The sequence below is a fragment of the Lynx rufus genome, unplaced genomic scaffold, assembly GCF_022079265.1.
Source record: "Lynx rufus isolate CCGP_SWC_20201006 ecotype Redwood Valley unplaced genomic scaffold, mLynRuf1.p SCAF_6, whole genome shotgun sequence".
Classification (NCBI taxonomy): Eukaryota; Metazoa; Chordata; class Mammalia; order Carnivora; family Felidae; genus Lynx; species Lynx rufus.
The window spans coordinates 45,867,219-45,886,774 of record NW_025814878.1 but is presented as its reverse complement, the minus strand read 5'-3'; the positions used below and the strand labels follow the sequence as shown (position 1 = coordinate 45,886,774).

At 39.3% G+C, this 19,556-nt stretch overlaps 1 protein-coding gene across 1 annotated transcript in view; it reads left to right on the top strand.

Moving 5' to 3' along the window:
- SLC16A10 (solute carrier family 16 member 10) overlaps positions 1-19,556 on the top strand; it is a 116,618-nt gene that overhangs the window by 62,117 nt on the left and 34,945 nt on the right. Inside the window, exons 2-3 of the mRNA XM_047101268.1 lie at positions 12,658-12,802; positions 15,675-16,140. Coding sequence (XP_046957224.1) covers positions 12,658-12,802; positions 15,675-16,140 — 611 coding nt within the window. The remainder of the gene's footprint in view (positions 1-12,657; positions 12,803-15,674; positions 16,141-19,556) is intronic.

The window sequence follows — 19,556 nt, the reverse complement described above, 5'->3', positions numbered from 1 at the left end:
CTAAAAATGTTTTTATTTTGCCTTCATTTTTTGAAGGGTAGTTTAGCTGGATATAGAATCCACGGTAGACAGTTTTTTCCTCTTTCAGCCCATTAAATAACACTGGTCCAGTGTTTTCTATCCTTCATTATTTCTTATGAGCAGCCAACTGATAATGATATCATTGTTTTCCTTGTATGTAATAGGTTCTCTTTTTCTTTACTTTCAAATTTTTCTCTTTATCTTTGACATTCTGAAGTTTATGGTGTGTTTAGGAGTGGTTTGCTTAGGGAGGTTCTTTGAGCTTCTTAGATCTGTAAGTTAGTTTTTCACATAATATGTGACTTTGGTGTTTCATTATTTCTTCATATATATTTTCTGCCCCTGTTTTTCCTTTCTAGGACTTTAGTCATACACATGTTGGTCCTTTGGATTTTTGTCTCACAGACCTTTAACACTTTGTACCTTTTTAAAAAATATTTTTCTCTCTGTTCTTGAGGTTGGGTATTTCCTGTCTTCAAATTTCCATATACTTTTTTATCTTTTGTTATCAGTCTAGTGAGCCTATGAATGCATTCTTCAGTTATTGTACTTTTCATCACTATAGAGTTTCCATTTTTTTGTAGTTTGCATTTCACTGTTGAGATTCCCTATCTGCACACTGAATAAGATTATATTTACATTTAATTATTTCAAATGGTATCCTCTAATACTTCTTACATTTATAACAGGTTTTTGAAATCTTTGCTAAATGCAATATCTGAGCACATTCAGAGTCCATTAATATTATTATTTCTTTGAATGTCTGATAATCTTAGGTTGAAACATGGATATTATAGATACTATTTTGAAGTAACTCTGATTCTATTGTATTCTTCCAAGGTTATTGAGTTTTTGTTCCTAGTAGGCAGTTAGCTTGCCTGGACTCCTGCAAACTGTCACTCTGTGATGTGCAGCAGCTGATAATCTCTGCTCAGTTCTTACAGCCTTCAGCTGCTGCTTTTCTTTTTTCTCTAGCTGTTACTTGTCTTTAGTCTGGCCCCTAACTAGTCTATCCAGCACTTGTATTGTGTCTTGATCCTCAAAAAAGCCCAGAGACTTACAGTTTTTAGTTTCAGTTTCAGCTTTTCAAGGGTAAACTCTCCTCCACCTTCTATCTGCTTTAGACATTTTCCAGTGTTTTTAAATACTTTTTTTTTTCCAGTGCACACATGCCATAATTGTTCTCTGCAGGAGGGTTTGCTTGACCATTTCACTCTGATGCTATTAACAGAAGTTGATAGCAAGTAATTAAAAAAAAAAAAACCCTCGTTAGTGGAAGTATAACTCCCAAATAACATTTCGGGTGGCAAGGAAATGGTCAAGTACAGTCTACTCATTCTTGAATTTTTGTGTAGTTGCCAGATAGCTCTATGCCCCAAGAGTCATGGGAACTTTGTTGAATGATATTTTGCATTCTAATCTCAGTTTTGTATTATTTCATTTTATTTGAAGCTATTAAAACAATGTTGAGATACTAGAAAGCAAAGATGTCTTGAAAAGAGGCCAAGATCAAGTGAAAATGAGGGTTGGAACTACCAAAAAAGGGTAAAAGAATATCAACCTTAAACTAACCACAGTAGTTCTCTCTTTGAGTATTTTCATTTGTAAACACTTTGCCCTTGCAATCATTTATGTCTGCATTATTATAACACCTTTATTATATTTAATATGCAGGAAAATCTTATATATTAAACCTAAACACTTCCTTTCAGTGATTTGCATTCTCCTTTGGCCATATACTGAAAGCTGAGGATTTGTTCTCCATATGGAGGAGGAAACAAAGGATCTGGATGGGGAAATTGGAAAGCTAGTTAGTATTTTTTGACAAAGATTCCCCAGCATGGCCTTTCTTGGATGTTTCCTTCTATAATATCACATACACATACATATATTCAAATAAGAGTATACAAACACATTTTAAAGAGTTTCTTTATTATACATTTAAAAAAAATGCTTATTTTTGACAGAGAGAGAGAGAGACAGAGACAGAGACAGAGCATGAGCGGGGGAGGAGCAGAGAGAGGGAGACACAGAATCAGAAACAGGCTCCAGGCTCTGAGCTGTCAGCACAGAGCCTGATGTGGGGCTCGAACTCACAGACCGCGAGATCATGACCTGAGCCGAAGTTGGATGCTCAACCAACTGAGCCACCAAGGCGTCCCTATTATGCATTTTTTGACATCTATATCTCTTAAGGCATTTATCACCTTCTATGTGGTGGTCTTGTTGGACCTCTATTTGCATATATGTTACTAGACTGAAAATTATTGAAAGGTAGAGAAATCTCTTAGTTGTTTTTGTATTCTCAGTAGCCTAGGATAGTGCCTAGAACATATAGGCACTTTTAAGCGGAAGGGAGAAAAATCTCCTTACCTTCCTTGTCCCAGCTTCCCTCTTTCCCATGCCTACTTTAGAGAATATGGCAGCTAGGGAAGTGGAGAAGAGGTCATGGAAAAGAGACAAAGCTGGAGCTGGAGAAAAAGATTTGGTAACCAAGTGAAGATTGGTTTGTTACCAAAAGCGAACTTAGGCCTTTCTGTTATTTAACATTGGCTAGAAGAATTATATGGACCTGCTGAAGTGGTCATCCAGTTGCAAGGTAACATTTTTCCCCCACATAAGTTTTAAGAGGATAGTTGGGACAAAAATAAAGTTGTATTTGATTATATCCTGCAGTTAGTGCTTGTTCAACGGACATCAAAATCTGTAAAATTTTTCATGTTTGGTATAGCATCCAAATCTAAACAATGATGCATTTTTTTTAAATGAGTAAAGACTTGTATTTTTTTTAAGTTTATTTATTTATTTTAAATGAGAGAGTATGAGCAGGGGAGGGGCAGAGAGAGGGGGAGAGAGAATCTCAAGCAGGATCCATGCTGTTGGTGTGGAGCCACAGTGGAGCTCAATCTCATGAACTATGAGATCATGACCTAAGCCGAAATCAAGACACTTAACTGACTGAGCTACCCAGGTGCTCTAAGACTTGTTTTTATTCTTAAAAACACTTTGATTTATATGAACATTACACACAATGTAAGTGTATGCTTTTGGATTTTTTAATGTGGGATCCTATTTAGTGTTGATTTCTTAATGTGGGATCCTATTTAGTGTTGACATTTTACTTTGTGGTAAAAGTGCCTTTATCCAAAAATAAATGTCAGGATGTTATTCTTCTATTTTGCCTAGATTGTTTAGATTATTTCATGAAAAAAACACGATAGATGACTGAACTTTTTAAGTTAGATTGAATTATTATTAATCAGTGACATTTTTTTTTAATTTTTTTTTTCAACGTTTTTTATTTATTTTTGGGACAGAGAGAGACAGAGCATGAACGGGGGAGGGGCAGAGAGAGAGGGAGACACAGAATTGGAAACAGGCTCCAGGCTCCGAGCCATCAGCCCAGAGCCTGACACGGGGCTCGAACTCACGGACCGCGAGATCGTGACCTGGCTGAAGTCGGACGCTTTTACCGACTGCGCCACCCAGGCGCCCCTATCAGTGACATTTTTATATAAGATAGTAGATTAAAAAATTCTTAGTTCTCCTGAAGTAGACCCATACTGAACAGCTCTGCCCACCTGGGCTGGGGTTGCACTAACTCTTTTTCCATAATTTTATCTTCTAATTCACCTATTATCTTCTAATCCACCTAGAGACCTAACCTGGCCAGTCTCTTCCTTGTACTCTCCACTTCTGAATCCCCCACTACCAACATCTAAGTCAAGATTGCATTATTTGAGATGGAAGCAACCCCAGTGTCCATCCATAGATGAATGGATAGAGAAGATGTAGGTTATATGTGTAAACATATATACACATACATGTATACATACATATACAACATGTATACACACACAATGGAATATTAGCCCTAAAAAAGAATAAGATCTTGCCATTTGCAACAACACAAATGGAACTAGAGGGTATTATGCTAAGTGAAATAAGTCTGATAGAGAAAGACAAATACCATATGATTTTACTAATGTGTGGAATTTAAGAAAAAAAAAACAACAACAAATGAACAGATAGACGAAAACCCAGACTCTTAATACAGAAAACAGAATGGTAGTTGCCAGAAAGGAGGTGGGTGGAGGGATAGGTGAAATAAAGGGCATTAAGAATACACTTATCATCTTTCTGGAGGAAGATGGCAGCGTAGGAGGATGCTGGGCTCACCGTGTCCTGCTGACCACTTAGATTCCACCCACATCTGCCTAAATAACCCAGAAAACCACCAGAAGACTAGCAGAATGGACACTCCGGAGCCAAGCATAGATGAGGGACCCATGGAAGAGGGTAGGAAAGGCAGAGAGGTGGTGCGTGCTACACGGATTGGCGGGAGGGAGCTAGGGTGGTGGAGGGGCAGCCTGCCCATCAAGGCAGAGCCCCCAAGTCTGGCTTGCAAAAGTAGAGGGGCCAGACGGAGTGTGTTCTGACAGTCAGCGGGACTTAACATCTGGAATGTTAGAAGTCAACAGCTCTGCTCTGAGAGCGGGAGGGCTAGAGGACAACGGGAGGGAGAATTGTTGAGCCCTGGAGGACAGAGTTCAGCTTGGTGGGGAACAAAGGCGCTCGCCAGCGCCATCTCCCTCGCCCATCTCCCTCGCCCATCCCCAGCCCAAATCCCAAAGGGAACCAGTTCCCATCAGAGAACTTGCTTGCACTGCACAAACACCCAATGCTATGCTTCTGTGTATCCATCCCTCCGATGGGTCTGCCTCCCTCCCAGTGCCACAGGGCCCCTCCCGAAGTGGACCACCAAAGACAAAGCGAGCTGAGTCTGCCCCTCCCGCCCCTGTCCACCTTGCAGATCCACCCCGGCTAACACACCAGACCCCATCGAAGTAGCACCGCAAGCCTGGCAGTGTGCAAGTAGCCCAGACAGGGCCCACACCACTCCACAGTGAGTCCTGTCCCTGGGAGAGGGGACGATAAGGTACACACCAGTCTGACTGTAGCCCCAGAGGTGGGCTGGGGGTAGACATCAGGTCTGACTGCGCCCCGCCCACCAATGCAAGTTACTCCAGACAGCACAGGGGAAGTGCCCTGCAGTTCCGCGCCACTTCAGGGACTATCCAAAATGATGAAATGGAAGAATTCTCCTCAAAAGAAACTCCAGGAAGTAGCGACAGCTAACGAACTGATCAAAAACGATTTAAGCAATGTAACAGAAAATGAATTTAAAATTTTTTTTTTTTTAACATTTATTTATTTTTGGGACAGAGAGAGACAGAGCATGAACGGGGGAGGGGCAGAGAGAGAGGGAGACACAGAATCGGAAACAGGCTCCAGGCTCTGAGCCATCAGCCCAGAGCCTGACGCGGGGCTCGAACTCACGGACCGCAAGATCGTGACCTGGCTGAAGTCGGACGCTTAACCGACTGCGCCACCCAGGCGCCCCCAGAAAATGAATTTAAAATAATAGTCATAAAATTAATCATTGGGCTTGAAAAAAGTATAGAGGACAGCAGAGAATCTATTACTACAGAGATCAAGGGACTAAGAAACAGTCAGGAGGAGCTAAAAAATGCTATAAATGAGCTGCAAAATAAAATGGAGGTGACCACAGCTCGGATTGAAGAGGCAGAGGAGAAAATAGGTGAATTAGGAGATAAAATTATGGAAAAAGAGGAAGCTGAGAAAAAGATAAAAAAAATCCAGGAGTATGAGGGGAGAATTAGAGAACTAAGTGACACAATTAAACGTAATAACATATGCATAATTGGGATCCAGAGGAGGAAGAGAGAGGGAAAGGTGCTGAAGGTGTACTTGAAGAAATCATAGCTGAGAACTTCCCTGATCTGGGGAAGGAAAAAGGCATTGCCTTCAGATGTTACTTGAATCGATCTTCTGGACGACATGCCATAGTTAAACTGGCAAAATACAAGGATAAAGAGAAAATTCTGGAAGCAGCTAGGGATGAACACACTCTAACATATAAAGGGAGACTGATAAGACTAGTGACGGATCTACTGAGACTTGGCAGGCTAGAAAGGAATGGCAGGATATTGTCAATGTGGTAAACAGAAAAAATATGCAGCTGAGAATCCTTTATCTAGCAAGTCTGTCATTTAGAATAGAAGAAGAGATAAAGGTCTTCCCAAACAAACAAAAACTGAAGGAATTCATCACCACTAAACCAGCCCTACAAGAGATCCTGTGAGACAAGGTACCAGAGACATCACTACAAGCGTGAAACCTACAAACATCACAATGACTCTAAACCCATATCTTTCTATAATAACACTGAACATAAATGGACTAAATGCTCCAACCAAAAGACATAGGGTATCAGAATGGATAAAAAAACAGGACCCATCTATTTGCTGTCTACAAGAGACTCATTTTAGACCTGAGGACACCTTCAGATTGAAAGTGAGGGGATGGAGAACTATCCATCATGCTGCTAGAAGTCAAAAGAAAGCTGGAGTAGCCATACTTAGATCAGACAAACTAGACTTAAAATTAAAATCTGTAACGAGATGAAGAAGGACATTATATAATAATTACAGGGTCTATCCATCAGGAAGAGCTAACAATTATAAATGTCTATGTGCCAAATACGGGAGCCCCCAAATATATAAAACAATTACAAACATAAGCAACCTTATTGATAAGAATGTGGTAATTGCAGGGGAGTTTAATACTCCACTTACAACAATGGATAGATCATCTAGACACAGATCAATAAAGAAACAAGGGCCCTGAATGATACACTGGATCAGATGGACTTGACAGATATATTTAGAACTCTGCATACCAAAGCAACAGAATATACTTTCTTCTCCAGTGCACATGGAACATTCTCCAAGATAGGTCACATACTGGGTCACAAAACAGCCCTTCATAAGTATATAAGAATTGAGATCATACCATGCATACTTTCAGACCACAATGCTATGAAGCTTGAAATCAACCACAGGAAAAAGTCTGGAAAACCTCCAAAAGCATGGAGGTTAAAGAACACCCCACTAAAGAATGAATGGGTCAACCAGGCAATTAGAGAAGAAATTAAGAAATATATGGAAACAAACGAAAATGAAAATACAACAATCCAAACACTTTGGGATGCAGCGAAGGCAGTCCTGAGAGGAAAATACATTGCAATCCAGGCCTATCTCAAGAAACAAGAAAAATCCCAAATACAAAATCTAACAGCACACCTAAAGGAAATAGAAGCAGAACAGCAAAGACACCCCAAGCCCAGCAGAAGAGAAATAATAAAGATCAGAGCAGAAATAAACAATATAGAATCTAAAAAAAACTGTAGAGCAGATCAATGAAACCAAGAGTTGGTTTTTTGAAAAATTAAACAAAATTGATAAACCTCAGGCTTCTCAATAAGAAAAGGGAGATGACCCAAATAGATAAAATCATGAATGAAAATGGAATTATTACAATGAATCCTTCAGAAATACAAGCAATTATCAGGGAATACTATGAAAAATTATATGCCAACAAATTGGACAACCTGGAAGAAATGGACAAATTCCTAAACACCCACACACTCCCAAAACTCAAACAGGAAGAAATAGAAAGCTTGAACAGACCCATAACCAGCTAAGAAATTGAATCAGTTATCAAAAATCTCCCAACAAATAAGAGTCCAGGACCAGATGGCTTCCCAGGAGAATTCTACCAGACATTTAAAGAAGAAATAATCCCTATCCTTCTCAAGCTATTCCAAAAATTAGAAAGGGAAGGAAAACCTCCAGACTCATTCTATGAAGTCAGCATTACTTTGATTCCTAAACCAGACAGAGACCCAGTAAAAAAAGAGAACTACAGGCCAATATCCCTGATGAATATGGATGCAAAAATTCTCAATAAGATACTAGCTAATCAAATTCAACAGCATATAAAAAGAATTATTCACCATGATCAAGTGGGATTCATTCCTGGGCTGCAGGGCTGGTTCAACATTCGCAAATCAATGTGATACATCACATTAATAAAATAAAATAAAAGAGCCACATGATCCTGTCAATCGATGCAGAAAAAGCATTTGACAAAATTCAGCATCCTTTCTTTTTTTTTTTTTTTTTATGAAGTTTATTGACAAATTGGTTTCCGTACAACACCCAGTGCTCATCCCAAAAGGTGCCCTCCTCAATACCCATCACCCACCCGCCCCTCCCTCCCACCCCCCATCAACCCTCAGTTTGTTCTCAGTTTTTTTTTTTTTTTCAGTATAATTCTTTTTTTTTTTTTTTTTTTTTTTTTTTTTGAAGTTTATTGCCAAATTGGTTTCCATACAACACCCAGTGCTCATCCCAAAAGGTGCCCTCCTCAATACCCATCACCCACCCGCCCCTCCCTCCCACCCCCCATCAACCCTCAGTTTGTTCTCAGTTTTTAACAGTCTCTTATGCTTTGGCTCTCTCCCACTCTAACGTCCTTTTTTTTTTTTTTTCCTTCCCCTCCCCCATGGGTTCCTGTTAAGTCAGCATCCTTTCTTAATAAAAACCCTCGAGAAAGTCGGGATAGAAGGAACATACTTAACATCATAAAAGCCATTTATGAAAAGCCCACAGCTAATATCATCCTCAATGGGGAAAAACTGAGAGCTTTCTCCCTGAGATCAGGAACACAACAGGGATGTCCACTCTCACCGCTGTTGTTTAACATAGTGTTGGAAGTTCTAGCGTCAGCAATCAGACAACAAAAGGAAATCAAAGGCATCAAAATTGGCAAAGATGAAGTCAAGCTTTCACTTTTTGCAGATGACATGATATTATACATGGAAAATCTGATAGACTCCACCAAAAGTCTGCTAGGACTGATAGATGAATTCAGCAAAGTTGCAGGCTACAGAAATCAGTTGCATTCTTATACACTAATAATGAAGCAACAGAAAGACAAATAAAGAAACTGATCCCATTCACAATTGCACCAAGAAGCATAAAATACCTAGGAATAAACCTAACCAAAGATGTAAAATATCTGTATGCTGAAAACTATAGAAATCTTATGAAGGAAATTGAAGAAGATATAAAGAAATGGAAAAACATTCCGTGCTCATGGATTGGAAGAATAAATGTTGTAAAAATGTCAATACTACCCAAAGCTATCTGCACATTCAATGCAATCCCAATCAAAATTGCACCAGCATTCTTCTCGAAGCTAGAACAAACAATCCTAAAATTCATATGGAATCCAAAATTCATATGAATCCTAAAATTCATATGGAATCCTAAAATTCATATGGAATAGCCAAAGTAATTTTGAAGAAGACCAAAGCAGGAGGCATCACAATCCCAGACTTTAGCCTCTACTACAAAGCTGTAATCATCAAGACAGCATGGTATTGGCACAAAAACAGACACATAGACTAATGGAATAGAATAGAAACCCCAGAACTAGACCCACAAAAGTATGGCCAACTAATCTTTGACAAAACAGGAAAGAATATCCAGTGGAAAAAAGACAGTCTCTTTAACAAATGGTGTTGGGAGAACTGGACAGCAACATGCAGAAGAATGAAAGTAGACCACTTGGTTATACCATTCACAAAAACAAACTCAAAATGGGTGAAGGACCTTAATGTGAGACAGGAAACCATCAAAACCCTAGAGGAGAAAGCAGGAAAAAACCTCTCTGACCTCAGTAGCAGCAGTTTCTTACTTGACACATCCCCAAGGGCAAGGGAATTAAAAGCAAAAATGAACTATTGGGACCTCATGAAGATAAAAAGCTTCTGCAAAGCAAAGGAAACAATCAGCAAAACTAAAAGGCAACCAATGGAATGGGAAAAGATATTTGCAAATGACATATCAGACAAAGGGCTAGTATCCAAAATCTATAAAGAACTCACCAAACTCCACACCCAAAAAACAAATAATCCAGTGAAGAAATGGGCAGAAAACATGAATAGACACTTCTCTAAAGAAGACATCCAGATGGCCAACAGGCACATGAAAAGATGCTCAATGTTGCTCCTCATCAGGGAAATACAAATCAAAACCACACTCAGATATGACCTCATGACAGTCAGAGTGGCTAAAATGAACAATTCAGGAGACTATAGATGCTGGAGAGGATGTGGAGAAACGGGAACCCTCTTGCACTGTTGGTGGGAATGCAAACTGGTGCAGCCGCTCTGGAAAACAGTGTGGAGGTTCCTCAAAAAATTAAAAATAGATCTACCCTATGACCCAGCAATAGCACTGCTAGGAATTTACCCAAGGGATACAGGAGTACTGATGCATAGGGGCACTTGTACCCCAATGTTTATAGCAGCACTCTCAACAATAGCCAAATTATGGAAAGAGCCTAAATGTCCATCAACTGACAAATGGATAAAGAAATTGTGGTTTATATACACATGGAATACTACGTGGCAATGAGAAAGAATGAAATATGGCCCTTTGTAGCAATGTGGATGGAACTGGAGAGTGTTAAGTGAAATAATTCAGGCAGAAAAAGGCAGATACCATACGTTTTCACTCTTATGTGGATCCTGAGAAACTTTTTTTTTTTTTCAACGTTTATTTATTTTTGGGACAGAGAGAGACAGAGCATGAATGAGGGAGGGGCAGAGAGAGAGAGGGAGACACAGAATCGGAAACAGGCTCCAGGCTCCGAGCCATCAGCCCAGAGCCCGACGCGGGGCTCGAACTCACGGACCGCGAGATCGTGACCTGGCTGAAGTCGGATGCTTAACCGACTGCGCCACCCAGGCGCCCCTGGATCCTGAGAAACTTAACAGAAGTCTATGGGGGAGGGGAATTAAAAAAAAAAAAAGAGGTTAGAGAGGGAGAGAGCCAAAGCATAAGAGACTCTTAAAATCTGAGAACAAACTGAGGGTTGATGGGGGGTGGGAGCAAGGGGGGGGTGGGTGATAGGTATTGAGGAGGGCACCTTTTGGGATGAGCACTGGGTGTTGTATGGAAACCAATTTGACAATAAATTTCATATTAAAAAAAAAAGAATACACTTATCAAAAAAAAAGAATACACTTATCATGATGAATCCTGAGTAATGTATAAAATTATTGAATCATTATGTTGTGCACCTGAAATTAATAGAACACTGTATGTTAATTATTCTTAAATTAAAAAAAATATTGCTTTGTTTGTACAGTCTCTTCATTGTGTTTTAAGAACATAGTCTCCTTTCTGGTAAGGTTAGGAAGATCAAAATATGGCTGATTAAAATATGCATAATTTAAAATGTAAGAAGGCAAAGCATTAAATTGTTAGCCTGATAAAGTCTTCTTTTTGTACTCCATTATTAAGAAGTGATCATTTGCATAGGGTCTGGACTTACTTCCTTTGCTGAGGAAATATACTAACTAGTAAGCTTTCAGTTTAGAGGAGGGAGCTTTACAGATCATCTGTTCCAATGTATAAGACAGACAGTTTGTTGTTAAAACTCTAAATCATTAAGGTCTTCTGTGCTAGATATTGAGGTTTAGATACATTTTCCCTAATTCTTAATAATTCTGGAAAGGTATGTGTTAGATCCCCTTTCGAGATAAGAAAACAGACTAAGCAGAAGTGACTTGCCTAAGGATGTATTGTAGTTATAGGGCCAAGGGATTTGGACCCAAATCTGTCTGTTTTTTAGCCCATGCACTTAGGTCCCATTAGTTTATTATACTTTTTAATTAGAATTTATAGACTTAGTATCTTGTGAGATCACTTGTTTCTTTGGCACAAAATTATAATTTATATTCAGTATTTCTCTGTTATTGGTTCCCTTTTGTTTTGGCTTTTACAGAATCAGAACAGGAAATTATGACTTTTGATTCAAAATGTTTTATGTTTATTTATTTTGAGAGAGTGTGCACATGCAAGTGGGAGAAGGACAGAGGGAGAGAGAATCACAAGCAGGTTGCACACCATCAATGCAGAGCCCTATGCAGGGCTCAAACCCACAAACCGCGAGATCACGACCTGAGCCAAAATCAAAAGTCAGACGCCTAACTGACCGAGCCATTCAGGTGCCCCATGACTTCTGATTCTTAAGTTTTGTTTTTATTTTTAATTGTGAAAGATAACATACTTTCGGAAAAGAAGATAAAATGTGTGTGTGGTTTCATCAATAAAGGGTTACCCAGTAACTATTATCCAGGTCAACAGATAGTCTACTTGTGTATGACTTGATTGTCTTAGCACAAGAACTAAGCCCAGACTCCAGGCAGATGTTCAGTTCTTAACTATTGGTTCCAAATGATTATAATTCTGTTTCCTCCCCCTAAGCGTTAACCACTATCCTGACTTCCAGTGGTCATCATTTCTTCGCAGTTTGACCACCTAAGCATGCATTTAGTAAATGTATCTAAAATTTTTTTAATGACTTTCTTTCCATAGACTAGAAGTTGCTTAAAACCATAGATACCAGGTTAGAGATTAATAGAGTTTGGGTCATAGAAGAGTGTTTGCTTTGATTACGGAAACAAACTAAGAATTCAGTTAAACACAAATAATTGCTGTGCTAGTTATAATTAGTATTGGCCAGTCCTTTGGGCTGTGATTCAGATCTGTTTCTAATTTATTCCAATTTCTTCCCATTCCAAAAAAGTAGTAGCTTTTTTGCACTAATGTTATTCTAAATATGTATTATATCCTATGGGATAACTGCAGATGCAGTTTGCCATAACATAATGTCCCTTTTGTCCCTCTTTTACAGCGTGGGTAAGTTCTCTGTCCATGGGGATGATTTTCTTTTGCTGCCCAATAGCCAGCGTCTTCACAGACATGTTTGGTTGTCAGAAGACAGCTGTCGTGGGTGCTGCTGTTGGATTCATTGGACTCCTGTCCAGTTCTTTTGTAAGGTAAGGACTTGGTTCTTCATGCTGCTTTTCAAGAACTGTTAGATACCATAAAGTTGTGCTTTCAGAAACTTTGCTGTTTACAAGGAAAAAATCCTCTTTTCATTGTGTAAGCTTTAAGCACTATGACTTACACAGTGTTATCCATGGCAGCAAGTCAGAGCTTCATAATTTGAGTGCTTTTGTTTGCATCTCTCTCATATTTTTTATTCAGTTGCATTTTTTTAACCCACTGATCAAAAGCTATCAAGCTTTAAGGGGAGCAAGGGGTCACGTGGTATAAATTCCAGGTGTCGAACAGTGGACTCACTTTCCTATAGTTCAAGTTCAGCTTTCTTAGGAAAGCCTTCTCTAACAACTCCAGGTCACATCACATCCCTTCTCGGGATCCTCTTTACACACATGGTTGATATTTACTGATGTACACTGCACTTTTCCAGTTGTCAAACTTCAACGATTTGAACCAGCTGTTACTGAGGTGAAAATTGAGAAGTGAAAGATGCTGAGCAGCATTGAAAATGCCATCATTTGTGCTTATGTGCTTTACTCTGTAGGAGACATACAAAGCTTAATATCACGCAGCACTTAGTATTTAAAATAGTGCCCAAGAGAATGTTTCCAGTTTATATCCATGGCTCTCAGGTTTTCCAACTGACAGATTTACAGTACTGTGACATATTGTATAGATACAGGTGTCCATGATTGTACCGTGTTGTCAATACTGTTTTTTTTTTTTTTTAATTTTTTTTTTCAACGTTTTTTTATTTATTGTTGGGACAGAGAGAGACAGAGCATGAACGGTGGAGGGGCAGAGAGAGAGGGAGACACAGAATCGGAAACAGGCTCCAGGCTCCGAGCCATCAGCCCAGAGCCTGACGCGGGGCTCGAACTCACGGACCGCGAGATCGTGACCTGGCTGAAGTCGGACGCTTAACCGACTGCGCCACCCAGGCGCCCCGTCAATACTGTTTTTAATATATGCTTTGAAAAAGGCAGAGAAATGTACAGTGGATTTAGATTTTTCCTTTAAAATTGTTAAATAAAAATAGCACCTTAAGTAGTAAGTTGCAGTTATCTTGAAAACTACTTATGTGGAAAAACTGAGGCACTGAGGCAGAATGAATGAAGTATTTTGTTCTATATTGTTTGGGTAGATGTCTTGTTTCACAAAGATTATGAGTAGGGTGCTTTTTACATGTTTAATATTTTTTTCGTCAAGTACCTGGAACCTATGGCTGCTGAATATATGTTTATGGAATAGAGTGGAGATTGAGTAGAGGGTGATCAGAGTGAAGTAAAATTAACCTGGGAAAACCTAGGAGTGACTCTTGAGCCTCATTTGGAGATTGTGCTCGCTGTGGACTAATAATGGGGGAAGGGCATCTCAGAGAAGATTGCCAACATGCCTTGATTTTATCAGATTCTAGAGTTCCTTATGATTACCTTAGCATATTGCTAGACTAGTGTTATTGTTCAAATTTTAATTATTAACCAACTTTATCTGTCTTAGTTTCTAATAAATAATTTGCCTTTGCTACTGAGATACAGCCTTTTGAATTGGGCTTTTCAAAAAGAAAAAAAATTAGTATTCTTTTACTCCTTACCTTAATTGTTTCAAAGAATGTAATAATATCCTTGATGTTCCTGAGAGATATGTAATTAAGTTATTTGGTTAAACTATACAATTCTTAATCCTTTATTATTGTTTTGAGGCATACATGGCCTTCAAACTTACAAGGTGGGATCACTAATAACACACTTCCCTTTGTCTTCCGGCAGTCAGAACATGGTCTTTTGCTGTCTTGCACAATGCTGAGAGCCGTGCAGTATAGGGGCGAAGGTTGGTCCACAGCCGTTAGGCCAGCAGAAATGAGACACAACTGCTTCTCTGTGCAAATGTTTCTGAAATAACCTTGGGGAGAAAATATCAAATGCAGCTTTTCCCTTGAATAGATTGCTTAGTAAGTGTCTGGGAAGTCTCAATAAAATAATGAGTTTTTGTACTAAAATTATAATTTTCAAAAGCTTTTAAATTTTTTTTTTCAACGTTTATTTATTTTTGGGACAGAGAGAGACAGAGCATGAACGGGGGAGGGGCAGAGAGAGAGGGAGACACAGAATCGGAAACAGGCTCCAGGCTCCGAGCCATCAGCCCAGAGCCTGACGCGGGGCTCGAACTCACGGACCGCGAGATCGTGACCTGGCTGAAGTCGGACGCTTAACCGACTGCTCCACCCAGGCGCCCCAAATTTTCAAAAGCTTTTATTGAGACTAGGTTTTTTTGTTCGTTAGTTTAATCACTGTCATTTTTACTGAAGCCCTTCCTGGCACTGTCCTTTCTGAGTTGTGGAGAGCACAACAGTTCTGACTGAGTGCTGCACGGTTCACCTGAAATCCATGAAAAGAGGAAGAGGAACAAAATCACTGATGGCCTTAATGGTCATTTTCACATAGTTGAGGCATTTTATTATCCATTGAGATGACGTGAAAATATTTTTAGTGTCATATTCTTAGCTTATTGGGTTTTCACCTCTTTCTGTTAAATTTTTATTTGTGTGGGGCGCCTGGGTGGCTCAGTCGGTTAAGCGTCCAACTTCGGCTCAGGTCGTGATCTCGCAGTCTGTGAGTTCGAGCCTCGCATCGGACTCTGTGCTTACAGCTCAGAGACTGGAGCCTGTTTCAGATTCTGTGTCTCCCTCTCTCTGATCCTCCCCCGTTCATGCTCTGTCTCTCTCTGTCTCAAAAATTAATAAACGTTAAAAAAAATAAAAATAAAAAAAAATTTATTTGTGTAAAATCGGTTGAAGGTTTTATTCTACCAAGCACTTGATAAAAATAATGAAAGCTGCTTTCTCTCTGTTTCATCTCCCCACAGCTCCATCGAGCCTCTGTACCTTACCTATGGAATCATATTTGCTTGTGGCTGCTCCTTTGCATACCAGCCTTCGCTGGTCATTTTGGGACACTATTTCAAGAAGCGCCTTGGACTGGTGAATGGCATTGTCACCGCGGGCAGCAGCATCTTCACAATTTTGCTGCCTTTCCTTTTAAGGGTTCTGACCGACACCGTGGGCCTCTTTCACACACTGAGGGTCCTCTGCATCTTCATGTTTGTTCTCTTTCTGGCTAGCTTTACGTACCGACCTCTTGCTCCAAGTGCCAAAGATAAAGAGGGTGGAACCAAAGGAGGCAACAACAGATTCTCCCTCTTTTCCAGGAGGAAGTTTAGTCCTCCAAAAAAATTTTTCAATTTTGCCCTCTTCAAGGTGACAGCTTATGCGGTTTGGGCAGTTGGAATACCGCTTGCACTTTTCGGATACTTTGTGCCTTATGTTCACTTGGTGAGTATGCTTCTCCGGCTTTGCTGGTAACGGGTATTGTTATTTCATACAGGAAAATTTCTTAGAAGAGCAAGATAGATCACGTGGAGGTTGGTCTTAAACATTATCCTGGTTGTATTCAGGGACTCTTGAAATTCAAGGTCCCTTAAGACAAGGTCAACACATCCATCAGATCATTAAATAGAGGATAGGTTTCGTGGTGTGCTTTTGGAATTTAAAAAATTGCCAAACCGTAAAAAATGGAAAAAAAGACTTTAAAAAAAAAAAAAGGAAGGCTAAAATACAGGAACAAATGTCATCAATACAAAAAACTTAGTTGGTCACTTTTTCTTTAAGTAGCTTGCAAATCATAATCAGGGACAAAGATGGGGCAATGATTTTGCCCACATCAATAAATTATTTTTTGACAGAATGGTACAGAAATTAGGTAGGCTGTAAAAGCCAAATGGTCTTGACACGAAGAAGCATTACACCTACTTGTGGGATACTTCTGGGAAAGTGGGGATTTTATTCAGAGGATTACTTGAGAAATGTTAGTTAGCAATTTCAAATGAGGGGAGAGCAAGGATTTCACAGGAGATTTAGAATTCAAGTACTCAAGCAATTTATTTTGTTTATTTCTATCACAAAGGCAAATTTAAGCCTCTTTATACTGAAACAAGAATAGGCAGTGTCTAAAGTATCTGCCCCTGGCAAAATTTGCTCTAAAGTGCTTATTACGTCCCTTCCTTTTTTCTTGCTATTGTGGCTAAAAATATATTTATAGTTCAACATAGTTGATAAGTGACAAGCAAAATGATGCAAAGGTACATTCTTCTGTGGTATGCATACTGTGTAAGAACTTGGATCTTTTCTAGCTCTTAGTCTTCTTTTGGATATTTGTGTAACTTTTCATTAAAGTTTCGGCGGAAGTTGGTAACACAGTTCAAGGATTTTTGGGCTCAAGCGGTCAGCTTGTAAACTATGACGTCAGTCCTTTGTGGGTTCCTATGCTTAGTCCAGAAAAGAATTAAGTCAAGGAAACAGGAAGAGAAATGGTAAGCAGTCCTGGATCTAGAACTAATTTTGATTTCTCTATTCTCCTAATTCCTGTTTTGCCAGAGGTGTTGAAGAAGCACTGGGGTAACCAATGGGAGGCAGGGAAAAGGACTGGTTTTTAGTACTCTGAGTCACTCTGCATTTTGCAGAAACTGAGGTAGTAGATAAAATGACCTCATATGTGACACCTGTCACATATGTAGTGTGTGACTACTTTTTTTTTTTTTTTTTTAGTATGTGGCTACATTCTGACTTCACAGTCCATTTTTACCCTTTTAGGAAGGCATATCTGAACCATCTGAAGCTTTTTTGTTGTTGTTGGAATATACATCTGTTGTGAGAGGATCTACTTTACCAACTATCTCTTCTATAGCTTCTAGAGTTAAAACATTTGTGGTGTCCTTTTCAAAGATGAATAGATTTTTTTAAAGAAATTCTCTTAGGGGGGTGCCTGGGTGGCTCAGTCAGTTAAGCATCCGACTTCAGCTCAGGTCATGACCTCATGGTTCATGAGTTCGAGCCCTGTGTCGGGCTCTGTGCTGACTTCTCAGAGCCTGGAGCCTGCTTTGGATTCTGTGGCTCCTTCTCTCTCTGCCTCTCCCCTGCTCACGCTCTTTCTCTCTCTCTCAAATAAATAAACATTAAAAAAACTTAAAAATTTTCTTAGGTACTACAAAGTGAGCGCACACAGAGAAATCACTATCTCAGTTTTTTTTTTAAATAAAGGTTTTCTGCAACTTATGACTGATTTTTTTTTTTAATGTTTATTTTTGAGAGAGAGAGGCAGAGCGTGGGCAGGCAAGGGGCAGAGAAAGAGGGAGACACAGAATCTGAAGCAGGTTCCAGGCTCTGAGCTGTCAGCACAGAGCCTGATGCAGGGCTCCAACCCATGAGCTGTGAGATCATGACCTGAGCTGAAGTCAGATGTTTAACCAACTGAGCCACCCAGGCGGCCCTGTTTTGTTAATACCAGACATTTACCAAAGGACAAGTGGTGGGTGACTGTCTAGTTATTCTTGTAACATTTATAATTTGTAAATTAATTTTACATATGTTATTTCATCTGACCTTTACAAAAAACCTGTGACATAGGCAAAATAATATTAGTCCTTACTGTGTAGGTTGGAAAACAGATCCATCATTAGCAAAGATGTTAAGTGACTTCTTCTTCATATTCAAAGATGTTAAGTGAAGTGAGTATGCCTAAGGAAATTTAATAAATATATTATTGGTCTTTTTCTCTTTTTTTTATATGAAATTTATTGTCAAATTGGTTTCCATACAACACCCAGTGCTCATCCCAACAGGTGCCCTCCTCAGAACCCATCACCTACCCTCCTTGCCCTCCCACCCCCCCATCAACCCTCAGTTTGTTCTCAGTTTTTAAGAGTCTCTTATGTTTTAGCTCCCTCCCTCTCTAACCTTAAAGTAAATCAAATTTCATAGTGAGTGATGAGTTAGATGGTATTCTAGATATTATTGTCATCAGGAGGCTGTAAATTAGATAGTACACAAAACAATAGGGTCTCTGTTAACTCCAATAACAAACCAGGTCTTTTTTCTGCTCTCCTTCCTTCCAGGCATGTTTTCTTAGAAAATGTATTGATATTTTTCATTTGTGATTTTTCGCATTGTCGAACAGTTATAACACTAAAAGCTATGTTGGAGAGGAAACACCAGACAGTTGCGGGCTGTTGCCATGCAGGCTGTTGAAGTCTCGCGTTTAATGGGTGCACCAAGTTGCTTGCTCGTGTTGTAAATTAAGGTTTGGATTGTGGACACTTGCTTAATCCAGGCTTCATGGATCCAGCCTTCCCCTTAGAGGAGGAAAAGGTGTCTTACATCTTTCCAAATACAAGTAGATGATATTCAATTCACATTAAACCCTTTGTTGTGTATTGAAGGGAATACACAGGAGGTATAAGAACCTGTCGAAGGAGGATAAAATCTAGTAAATATAATAATAAGAGCTGTTATATAGTTCACAACTTTTACATACATTATCTTATTTCATCTTCACAACAGGGAGTACTTGTGATGCAACATCTTCATTTCACTGATAAAAAGACTGAGGCACCAAGAGATTTAAAAACTTGTCTAGGGTCACAGAAATAGTTACTGGTAATTACTGGTGTGGCATTTCTATTCCAGAGGCAGTAGTGTGTATTGGGTCAAGGTAAGGGCTCTGCAGTAAGACAGATCTGGGTTTTGTCCCTAACTAGTTGCATGACCTTGAGGAATTCCTGTGAGCATCAGTTTCTTCATCTATAAAATAGGGATAAACCCAATTGTGTAGAGTTGTAAGGATTAGAAAAAAATGTATGTAAAGCATCTATCCAGTCCTGGTATAAAAATGAGAATTAATTTAAAGACAATGC